The 12,782-nt window shown below is 43.6% G+C and overlaps 1 protein-coding gene across 2 annotated transcripts in view; it reads left to right on the top strand.

Annotated features, from left to right (window-relative positions):
- Window positions 1–12,782, top strand: part of LOC106580093 (fibronectin type III domain-containing protein 5-like) — a 47,311-nt gene that overhangs the window by 30,662 nt on the left and 3,867 nt on the right. For both annotated transcript variants that reach the window (XM_045715201.1, XM_045715195.1), the window contains exon 3: window positions 492–693. In XM_045715201.1, coding sequence (XP_045571157.1) covers window positions 507–693 — 187 coding nt within the window. In that variant the 5' untranslated portion in view covers window positions 492–506. The remainder of the gene's footprint in view (window positions 1–491; window positions 694–12,782) is intronic.

Below are 12,782 nucleotides of genomic sequence, written 5' to 3'. Positions count from 1 at the left end.
CCAGAAGCCCAACTGAGAGCCCTGGTCCCGCCCATCTCCTGACTGCTGCTCCCTCTCTCCACTCCTCCACATACAGCTCCTCTCTACACAGTCTATTTCTGTCTACTATTACTGTACAGTACCTGCATACTTCTACTACTACGACTTATTTTTGTTGTTTCTTGCCGTCTTTTCAAAATATAACTTATTTTTTTATATACTTTAAAAAAAATATTATTATTTATTTAATGTCCTTTTCTATAACTGTTCTGTACTTTGTCATGTATTTGTATGTTTTATGTGGGCCCCAGGAAGAGTAGCTGCTGCATGTGCAGTAGCTAATAGTGATCCTAATAAACTAAACTAAACTAAACTTATTGGGAGTGAGTGTGTGATATCTGTGAGAAGTTCACTACGATGCAATGTTGTGTGTGAGACTTCTCTTCAACATCAGTGGATATGTTTGTGTTACACTGCTCGCTAAACGCCCCTCTGTGATGATGTGCCAACAGAAAAAGGATGTGCGCATGCTACGCTTCATCCAGGAAGTGAACACCACCACCCGCTCCTGTGCATTATGGGACTTGGCGGAGGAGACCGACTACATTGTGCACGTGCAGTCCATCAGCATGAGTGGGCCCATGAGTCCACACAGCGAACCCCTGCGCTTCCGCACGCCAAAGGACGCCGAGACACAGGCCTCCAAGAGTAAAGGTAAACATCTCAACCAACTCAACAAGCAAATACACACAGTACCTAAGGTAAAAACTAAGTCTAAAGTACTTCTCTGGGTTCCTGTACCTTATTGTACAGTGCCAAAAAAGAACAGGAAAACGCTGTGCACAGCAGTGCCTCCACATACCATGTCTAGAGTTCAGCTTGCAGTTGGACTCTTTGCAACTCATGACAGATTCCCTAAAGGCTAATTAAAGTCAATAGGGACGCAAAGTGTGAAATTAAGTTCCACAACAGAATGCTCTTAAACATCAAGCACTCTTACCCTTCAGGGTGCTCTTCATGATGTATTGATGTGTCTATCCCAACTGCCCACAGGCCCTGCCTTGTGCTGGCACCCCTTACCTCACCCCCCTCGCCGCCTCGCTCCTTCACTCACTACTCACCCCCCTCGCCGCCTCGCTCCTTCACACACTACTCACCCCCCTCGCCGCCTCGCTCCTTCACTCATTACTCACCCCCCTTGCCGCCTCGCTCCTTCACTCACTACTCACCCCCCTCGCCGCCTCGCTCCTTCACTCACTACTCACCCCCCTCGCCGCCTCGCTCCTTCACTCATTACTCACCACCCTCGCCGCCTCGCTCCTTCACACTCTCCTCCTCACTTTTTCACTCACTCCTCAACCCCCTCACCACCTCGCTCCTTCACTCACTTCTCACTCACACTCACAGGAAGCAGAGAGGCAAGGACAGCAAGGGGCTTGTGATTCTGGGAACACTTCTCAGTCACGGGCATAGGCTGTTTGCACACACGGCTGTAGGCACGCACACATGCACACACGCGCACACACACACTAACACACATACACTTCTCGCATGTAACTTAGTAGGGACATTCTCATGATTCTCAGCTAGGAGAAACTAGCAGAAAATGCTACAAACAGCTCCATCACATTGACGTCCAGTCCCCAGGGGCCCCAACCTTCCCAGAGCTGCATCCATATAGGTGAATGAGATGAGACGAGACCCTGTGCAGTGAAAGTGGTGGTAGTGTGTGAGCGATGGCTGGGCTGAGATGAGATGGATCTGGCTGAGGCTGCGTGTTTTGTGCGTGTCTCTGAGAAGTGTTTGTTTCTCTGTGTAAAGCCAGGCAGCCACCTTGACAAATGACTGTAGTGTTGAGGTGTGTGGCGGATGAATCAGAATTAGTTGGGTAACATAGATAATTAAGATGTTTTATTTGCATAATATGCTTATGTGAGATACTTGTCATTAGAATGTATCCCTTTGGATAATGAATGTTGGCAGTTGCACTTTTCCCTTAGCTGGGGCTCAGTCACTTGGGGCCCAGAGAGGGGAGAGGTCAGGCTTGTCTTTCACATATCTCTGGTGCTATGCAGAATATCAGGAAGCGAGGAGGACAGAATGGAACATTGTCTACATATGTGTGTGTGTCTTACTGAGGATGGTCCTCTATGAGATAGCACTGACAGAGGAGCTTTACGATGTCTTTGGGTAATAAAGCCTAAAGAGCATTCCAGATAACATGGAGCTAATGGTTCTGTTCTATACCGTACCAGGGAGAGACGGGTCAAGTTTGGAGGAGGAGGACCAGACACTGGTCTATACAATGAAAACTGTTGACACAGCAGTTGTTGTCTGCTATGTTTTATAGATATCGTTCATACAAAACTTAACCTTGTGACCCATTCTATGTATCTGTGGTTCGTCATGTACGTTGAGAGGGGTGTATCTTGGCTATAAAAGATCTTTGTACTTTTGTGTAGACACTTTTCAATGGTTCATTAGAGATAGCGCATCATTGAAAGTCAAGGGCTTTTGCAAAACTCTTATTATTAAAGATGTAGTTTAAGTATAACTCTCACTGGTGTGTGAAGTTTGTAACTCTCCTCATTTGGTAATGCAGAAATTAGCCGCCACAGGTGTGACTCAGAGCCAGTCGCATAATGATAGGGCTCCACTTCCCTCTGTCTCCCTCCACATCTCTCTATCTCCCTCTACATCCCTCCCTTTCTATCCCTCTCTCCTTCTTTTTCCATCCCTTTCTTTCCATTCCTCTCTCTCGCTCTACATCCCTTTCTCTCCCTCTCTTTCCATCCCTCTCTTTCTATCCCTCTCTCTACCTTAACATCCCTCTCTTTCTATCCCTCTCTCTCTCTACCTCTACATCCCTCTCTTTCTATCCCTCTCTCTCTACCTCTACATCCCTCTCTTTCTATCCCTCTCTCTCTACCTCTACATCCCTCTCTTTCTATCCCTCTCTCTCTACCTCTACATCCCTCTCTTTCTATCCCTCTCTCTCTACCTCTACATCCCTCTCTTTCTATCCCTCTCTCTCTACCTCTACATCCCTCTCTTTCTATCCCTCTCTCTCTACCTCTACTGTAAGGCGTGGGTGTTGGTAGATGAGGAACCAAATGCAGGAGAACAGCGATTCGGTGTATGGGCTTTAATAGGCTTCCAAACAAAACGACAGCCAACCCAAACAACGCACAGAGTGCACAACAAAGCAAAGTGCCCCAAACACACGGGACAAAACACAGCTTGCGCAAACATACGCACCACTGAAGAATGTGCAACAAACCGCGTGTAATCACGCACAGCACACAATGGGAAAAATAATCCCACACAAAGAGCAGGCGGGCCTGCTGGCTAATAAAGCACGCTAATAGCCCAACTAAAAACAGGTGCGCCTAATAACAAAAAGGGGGGAAAACAAAAAGGGAATCAATGGCAGCTAGTAGGCCGGTGACGACGACCGCCGAGCGCCACCCGAGCAGGAGGGGGAGCCACCTTCGGTAGGAGTCGTGACATCTACATCCTTCTCTTTCTATCCTTCTCTCTCTACCTCTACATCCCTCTCTTTCCATCCCTCTCTTCACATCATGCCACACTGTCAACCTGGGTCAGAGTACTAACCACAACACTAGTAGTGTTGGCAGCGCAATGGTACTATTACCATTAGTAGAAGCAGGAGTCAAAGTTTATGATGACTTGTGATGTTTAGTTTATGATGACACTATATATACAAAAGTATATGGACAACCCTTCAAATTATTGGATTCGGCTATTTCAGCCACACCCGCTGCTGACAGGTACAATTGAGCACACAGCCATGCAATCTCCATAGACAAACATTGGCAGTAGGATGGCCTTTTTGAAGAGCTCAGTGACTTTCAACGTGGCAACGTCATAGGATGCCACCTTTCCAACAAGCCAGTTAGTCAAATTTCTGCCCTGCTAGCGCTGCTTCGGTCAACTGTGAGTGCTGTTACTGTGAAGTGGAAACTTCTAGGAGCAACAACGGCTCAGCTGCGAAGTGGTAAGCCACACAAGCACATAGAACAGGACCGCCAAGTGCTGTCCTCTGTTGCAACACTCACTACGGAGTTCCAAACTGCCTCTGGAAGCAACATCAGCACAATAACTGTTCGTCAGGAGCTTCATGAAATGGGTTTCCATGACAGTGAAGCTGCACACAAGCCTAAGATCACAATGCGCAATGCCAAGCGTCGGCTGGAGTGGTGTAAATCTCGTACCCATTGGACTCTCGAGCAGTGGAAACGTGTACTCTAGAGTGATGAATCATGTTTCACCATCTGGCAGTCCGACGGACGAATCTGGGTTTGACGGATGTCAAGGGAACGCTACATGCCCCCAATGCATAGTGCCAAATGTAAAGTTTGGTGGAGGAGGAATAAAGGCCTGGGGCTGTTTTTAATGGTTCGGGCTAGGCCCCTTAGTTCCAGTGATGGGAAATCTTAATGCTACAGCATACAATGACATTATAGATGATTCTGTGCTTCCAACTTTGTGGCAACAGTTTAGGGAAGGTTCTTTCCTGTTTCAGCATGACAATGCTGACAATGCATGACAATGCTGTTCACAATGCGAGGTGGTTTGTCGAGATCGGTGTGGAAGAACTTGACTGGCCTGTACAGAGCCCTGACCTCAACCCCATTGAACACCTTTAGAATTAATTGTAACGCTGACTGCAAGCCAGGCCTAATAGCCCAACATCAGTGCTGACTTCACTAATGATCTTGTGACTGAATGGAAGCAACGTTCTAACATCTGGTGGAAAGTCTTACCAGAAGACTGGAGGCTGTTATAGCAGCAAAGGAGGGACCAAGTCCATATTAATGCCCATGATTTTGGAATGAGATGTTCGATGAGCAGGTGTCCATAAACTTTTGGTCATGTAGCGTATATTTATGTGTTGTGAAATACAATGAGGCCATTTAGAATAGACATCCCACTCAAGGGCACCACTCTGGGACTCAACAGCCTTCTGGTTCAGCTCAGACATTAATTTCCCAAAACACTGCACCATATCACACAAACACACAGAGATCTATGTACAAACAATCACACTTTACCATCCCACACAAACACTGACTGCACCATTTAACAGACACTGCAGTAAACACTGCAATGAACACCACACACATCCATCCATTTTCCCAAGCACTACACCATCGCACATACCAATCAAGTTCCCCCACACATTGCATCCCAAAAGCACACAGTCATCATACTAAGGGAGAGATGACCTGTGCTAAATGTACCGTCCTCTCTTATCAAATGACTCTCAGTTTGCTTGTATTGCATAACCTCTCTGGCAGTCTCATATACACAGTGACGTGTATTTATGGATCCCAAGGGAAGCCACCAAAAAAAAGTGTAAAGGGAAGCCAGTTTGGATTTGGCTTTCCTCCAATCATATCACATTGAGAGCAATTGACAGAAAAACTTTAATAGTTGCATCTCGTTGTATGGTTGTCCAGTGGCTAGCTAGCTAAAGGCTAGCTAGCTAAAATTGGTCCTTTCATAAATTAGCCATGGATGGAGATAGGGATTTGAGCTTGTGGTTTTACTTAATTCTCCATAGTGGCCAATAATTATAACTGTGATTCTGATCAAACCATAAATTCATACATTGTTCCCCTGGCCTGAGAGGATGGAAGTTCAGTATGTAGCTAGATGTAGAAGGCTAATGTTAACTAGATAACGTTGCCCATGAAAGGAAGTTAGGCTAGCGAGCAAGCATTTCAGCACACTCTCAAATGTTGTTTTCTGCCATCATTGTAAGCCTGCCACACAGACACTACACTGTACGATACATTTAACATAAGAATGAGTGTGAGTTTTTGTCACAACCTGGCTCGTGGGATGTGACAAAGAGCTCTTATAGGACCAGGGCACAAAAAATAATATAATAATAATCAATAATTTTGCTCGTTACTTAACCATCTTACATATAAAACTGTATTTGTTCATCGAAAATTGGGAATAACTCATCACAGGTTAATGAGAAGGGTGTGCTTGAAAGGATGTACATAACTCTGCAATGTTGGGTTGTATTGGAGAGAGTCTCAGTCTTAAATCATTCCCCACACACAGTCAAGAATCCACTCTCACATAGGTACGTGGTTGCAAAGGGCATCAGTGTCTTAACTTTTCACGGCTGGATGAAAAACGTACCCAAATTAAACTGCCTAATACTCGGGCCCAGAAACTAGAATATGCATATATTTGGATAGAAAACACTCTGAAGTTTCTAAAACTGTTTGAATGATGTATGAGAGTATAACAGAACTCATATGGTAGGCAAAAACCTGAGAAAAATCCAACCAGGAAGTGGGAAATCTGAGAATTGTAGTTCTTCTTTTGAATCCCTATCGAAACTACATTGTCTGTGGGGTCACGTTGCACTTCCTAAGGCTTCCATTGGCTGTCAACAGCCTTTAGAAAGTTTTTTCATCCTTCTCCTGTTACTGGGCAGAGAATAGTAGCTCAGTCCATGAGTGGACTGTCTATGGACAAAGGGCTTGGTGATGCGCGAGCCCGCGAGCATGCCGTTCCTTCTTTTTCTCCTGGAATGAATACGCTATTGTCCGATTGGAATATTTTTGCATTTTTATGTTAAAAATACCCTAAAGATTGATTGTAAACAACGTTTGACATGTTTCTACGAACGGTAATGGAACATTTTGACTTTTCGTGTCTCGAATTACGCTCGCGCATTATGCCTTTGGATAGTGATCTGAACGCACAAACAAAAATATTGTCCGATTTCAGAAAGGCTTTACAGCGAAAGCAAAACATTAGATTATGTTAGGAGAGTACATAGCCAAAAATAATCACACAGCCATTTTCCAAGCAAGGACATGTGTCAATAAAACCCAAAACACAGCTAAATGAAGCACTAACCTTTGACGATCTTCATCAGATGACACTCCTAGGACATTATGTTACACAATACATGTGAATGTGCACATCAATTTACAAAAATACTCATCATAAACGTTGACAAAATATATAACAATTATTTTAAGAATTATAGATAGACTACCCCTGGATGCAACCACTGTGTCAGATTTTAAAAAAGCTTTACGGAGAAAGCACATTTTTCAATATTCTGAGTACATAGCTCAGCCATCACGGTGGGCTATTCAGACACCCGCCAAGTTCGGTGCAACCTAAACTCAGAATTAGTATTAGAAATATTCTCTTACCTTTGCTGATCTTCGTCAGAATGCACTCCCAGGACTGCTACTTCCACAATAAATTTAGTTTTTGTTCGAAATAATCCATATTTATGTCCAAATACCTCCGTTTTGTTCGTGCGTACAGATCACTTATCCAAAGGCATAACGCGCGAGAATGAGAGACGAAACGGAACGAGAGACGAAAAGTCAAAATGTTCCGGAACGAGAGACGAGAGACGAAAAGTCAAAATGTTCCATTACCGTACTTAGAAGCAAGTCAAACGCTGTTTGCGATAATATTCCAACCGGACAATAGCATATTCATTCAAGAAGAAAAAGAAGGAACGGCGTGCTCGCGTGACCGCGCATATCCAATCCCTTTGTTGCCAGGCAGACCACTCAGTAACTGAGCTCCTATTATCTGCCCAGTGACAGGAAAATGCTCAAACCACTTTCTGAAGGCTTTAGACAGCCAATGGAAGCCTTAGGAAGTGCAACATCCCCCACAGACACTGTAGCTTCGATAGAGAATTAAAAGAAGAACTACAATTCTCAGACTTTTCACTTCCTGCTTGGATTTTTCTCAGGTTTTTGCCTGCCATATAAGTTCTGTTATACTCACAGACACCATTCAAACAGTTTTAGAAACTTCAGAGTGTTTTCTATCCAAATCTAATAATAATATGCATATTCTAGTTTCTGGGCCAGAGTAGTAACCTGTTTAAATTGGGTACGTTTTTCATCCGGCCGTGAAAATACTGCCCCCTAGCCCAGACAGGTTAAAGAGAAGTGTATCTTTAAAATGGTGTAAAGTAGTCGTATGTTTGAGAAATTGAAATTATTAGATTTTTGATGTTTTGTATTTCGCGCCCTGCTGTTCCATTGGATGTTGGCTAGGCTAGCAGAACGCCTGTCCTCAACAGGTTTTAACAGCACGATTTGCCAAGGCAGGATACTCTGAGCTATCTGTTTCTCAAACTAGACACTCTAATATACTTGTCCTCTTGCTCAGTTGTGCACCGGGGCCTCCCACTCTTCTTTCTATTCTGGTTAGAGCCAGTTTGTGCTGTTCTTTGAAGGGAGCAGTACACAGCGTTGTACGAGATCTTCAGTTTCTTGGTAATTTCTCGCATGGAATAGCCTTCCTTTCTCAGAACAAGAATAGACTTACGAGTTTCAGAAGAAAGTGCTGTGTTTCTAGCTATTTTGAGCCTGTAATCGAACCCACAAATGCTGATGCTCCAGATACTCAACTAGTCTAAAGAAGGCCAGTTTTATTGCTTATTTAATCCGCACAACGATTTTCAGCTGTGCTAACATAATTGCAAAATAGTTTTCTAATGATCAATTAGCCTTTTAAAATGATAAACTTGGATTAGCTAACACAACGTGCCATTGGAATGTAGGAGTGATGGTTGCTGATAATGGGCCTCTGTATGCCTATGTAGATATTCCATAAAAAATCTACCGTTTCCAGCTACAATAGTAATTTACAACATTAACAATGTCTACACTGTATTCTGATCAATTTGATGTTTTTTTAATATACAAAAAGGTGCTTTTCTTTCAAAAACAAGGAAATGTCTAAGTGACCCCAAACTTTTGAATGGTTTTGAAGCAATTCCAGCGTTGCTTTGCTGTGTGCTTGGGATCATTGTCCTGTTGGAACGTAAATCTTCTCCCCAGTCTAAGGTCGGTTGCACTCTGAAGCAGGTTCTCGTCAAGGATTTGCCTGTAATTGGCTCCCCTCTATCCTTACCAGTCCCTGTCTCTGAAAAGCATCCCCATAGCATGAAGCTGCCACCACCACACTTCACGGTAAGAATGATGTTATACGGGTGATGAGCTGTGCCAGGTTTTCTCCAGACATAGCGCTTTGCATTCAGGCCAAAGTGTTCAAATGTGTTTCATCAGAACACATCACAGTTTGCCTTATGCTCTCTTTCACGTGCCTTATTGCAAACTCCAGGCGTGCTGTCGTGCCTTTTTCTCAGGAGTGGCTTCCGTCTAGCCCCTCCCCCATAAAGCTCAGATTGATGAAGTGCTGTAGAGACTGTTTTCCTTCTGGCAGGATCTCCCATTTCAGCCAAGGAACTTTGTACTTCTATCAAAGTGGTAATTGGGTTCTTGGTCACCTCCCTGACCAAGGTCCTTCTTGGCCGGTTGCTCAGTTTGGTTGGATGGCCAGCTCTAGGCAGAGTCTGGGTAGTTCCATATTAGTTCAATTTCCCAATGATGGAGACCACTGTGCTTTTGGAAACTTTCAACACTCTGGACATTGTTTTATACCCTTTCCCAGATATGCAGTACCAGTCAAAAGTTTAGACACACCCACTCATTCAAGGGTTTCTCTTTATTTTTGCTATTTTCTACATTGTAGAATAATAGTGAAGACATCAAAACTATGAAATAACACATATGGAATCATGTAGTAACCAAAAAAGTGTTCAACAAATCAAAATATATTTTATATTTGAAACTCTTCAAAGTAGCCACCCTTTGCCTTGATGACAGCTTTGCACACTCTTGCCATTCTCTCAACCAGCTTCATGAGCTAGTCACCTGGAATGCATTTCAAGTAACAAGTGTGTCTTGTTAAAAGTGAATTTGTGGAGTTTCTTTCCTTCTTAATGCGTTTGAGCCAATCAGTTGTGTTGTGACAAGGTAGGGGTGGTATACAGAAGATAGCCCTATTTAGTAAAAGATCAAGCCCATATTATGGCAAGAACAGCTCAAATAAGAAAAGAGAAATGACAGTCCATCATTACTTTAAGAAATGAAGGTCAGTCAATCCTGAACACTTCAAGAACTTTGAAAGTTTCTTCAAGTGCAGTCACAAAAACCATCAAGCGCTTTGATGAAACTGGCTCTCATGAGGAGCGCCACAGGAAAGGAAGACCCAGAGTTACCTCTGCTGCAGAGGATAAGTTCATTAGCGTTACCAGCCTCAGAAATTCCAGCCCAAATAAATGCTTCACAGAGTTCAAGTAACAGACACATCTCAACATCAACTGTTCAGAGGATACTGTGTGAATCAGTCCTTCATGGTCAAATTGCTGCAAAGAAGCCACTACTAAAGGACACCAATAAGAAGAAGAGACTTGCTTGGGCCAAAAAACACAAGCGATGGACATTAGACTGGTGGAAATCTGTCCTTTGGCTGACACCAATAAGAAGAAGAAACTTGCTTGGGCCAAAAAACACGAGCAATGGACATTAGACTGGTGGAAATCTGTCCTTTGGCTGATGAGTCCAACAAGGCACACTTAACTAGCATGGCTACCACAACATTCTGCAGCGATACGCCATCCCATCTGGTTTGCGCTTAGTGGGTCTATCATTTGTTTTTCAACAGAACAATGACCCAAAACACAACTCCAGGCTATGTAAGGGCCATTTGACCAAGAAGGAGAGTGATGGAGTGCTACATCAGATGACCTGGCCTCCACAATCACCTGACCTCAACCGCATTGAGATGGTTTGGGATTAGTTGGACCGCAGAGTGAAGGAAAAGCAGCCAACAAGTGCTCAGCATATGTTGGAACTCCTTCAAGACTGTTGGAAAAGCATTCCTCATCAAGGCAAGGGTGGCTACTTTGAAGAATATAAAATATATTCTGATTTGTTTAACACTTTTTTGGTTACTACAATATTTTTATGTGTTATTTCATAGTTTTGATGTCTTCACTATTATTCTACAATGTAGAAAATAGAAAAAATAAAGAAAAGCGATGAGAAGGTGTGTCCAAACTTTTGATTGGTACTGTATGCCTCATCACAATTCTATCTCTGTCACGCCCTGACCATAGAGAGCCCCTGGTTCTCTATGGTGTTTAGGTCAGAGCGTGACTAGGGGGGTGTTCTAGTCATTGTATTTCTATGTTGGTGAGTTGTATGGTTCCCAATTAGAGGCAGCTGGTAATCGTTGCCTCTAATTGGGGATCATATTTAGGTAGCCTTTTTCCCCACCTGCTTTGTGGGATATTGTTGTGAGTGCATGTAGCACTATGGTACTTCACGGTTGTTGTATGTTTCTTGGTTTGTTTAAGTTTTACAGTAATAAAAGGTGTGGAACTCCAATCACGCTGCGCCTTGGTCCGTCTATCCCAACAACCGTGACAATCTCAGAGATCTACAGACAGTTTCTTGGACTTCATGGTATAGTTTCTGCTCTGACATACACTGTCAACTGTGGGACCTTATATAGACAGATGTGTTTCTTTCTAAATAAATCATGTCCAAACAAGTGAATTGGCCACAGGTGGACTCCAATTAAGTTGTATTAAGGCTGTAAGACAACAAAATGTGGGGTATGAATACTTTTGGAAGGCACCGTATGTGTTTGTCTCCCAAGACCATAGATATAGAACAGACATGTGGTCGGTGCCTAAGACTCTGATAAGGGAGGTTTTCTTGAGTGATCAGTGGGATGTCTGCAAAACAGTACTGCAGTAAAACAGATGTATAACACTCCAATACAATTTCTTTACTTGCATAATCCTGCAGCTATATGGCATACAGTTGACCATGTCGCTGAATGCACCCATCTGCAAACTCCCTACTCTACATACAGTACGCCCCACCTCTTACTGTCTGCAGGGGACTCAATCTGTCTCTGGGACTGGAGACTGTGTGTCCGTGACATTAGAGCTGGCCAATATTAGCCACGTGGAGGCCATCTGGCAGTGGTGTCAGGAGCGTTTGGCTGTCCAGCTTTGATTTGTTAATGCCCAGGTACATAGGCCCATTGATTGACTGAATCGCTCATTGGGAGAACATGCAGGAGGGTAGTGGAGCTACCCAGGGCCCTCAGAATGTCAGAGTCACTGCCTTCTTCTGTTTGGTCTTTAAATGGGGTGCACTCAGTATGCTATTGTGTGGTGAACTTTAGCCAGCAATCTCCTGAATTTGCAAACAGTCCAATATGTGATGTTGCTTTCAGTTGCTTTGTATGAGTGGACCATGAACACACACAAACATAGGCCACACATACACGCAAACACACACACACACACACACACACACAACTCTGATTCTTTTTGGCGCTTTATTTGTAATAGTGATTATTGAGTTCTGTCTCGGTCCAGCACAATCAATCCTGGCTGCTGTGATTAACTGTCTCTCTCCAATCCCTTCAGAGTGGGGATCCCAATGGCCCTGCCTCAACCTTATGTATTCTCTTCATGCTCAGCTTCTACTGAATCATTTGACACTATTAGCCTCTCTCAGACAGAGTGATCTAATTGGAGCGTCTGCTGTGAGGTTCCCACATAGCAGCGCTCTTCATTGGGCAGCTACACTGAACAAAAATATAAACACAACATGTAAAGTGTTGGTCCCATGTTTCATGAGCTGAAATAAAAGATCCCAGAAATGTTCTATACGCACAAAAAGCTTATTTCTCTAAAATGTTATGCACAAATTTGTTTACATCATGGTTAGTGAGCATTTCTCTACCTGACAGGTGTGGCATATCAAGAAGATTATTAAATAGCACGATCATTACACAGGTGCACCTCGTGCTGGGGACAATAAAAGGCCACTCTACAATGTGCCGTTTTGTCACACAACACAATGCTACAGATGTCTCAAGTTTTGAATGAGCGTGCAATTGGC

Source organism: Salmo salar, chromosome ssa01 (assembly GCF_905237065.1).
Source record: "Salmo salar chromosome ssa01, Ssal_v3.1, whole genome shotgun sequence".
Lineage (NCBI taxonomy): Eukaryota > Metazoa > Chordata > Actinopteri > Salmoniformes > Salmonidae > Salmo > Salmo salar.
Note: the sequence above shows the minus strand (reverse complement) of the source record. Positions and strands in the feature narration are given on the sequence as shown.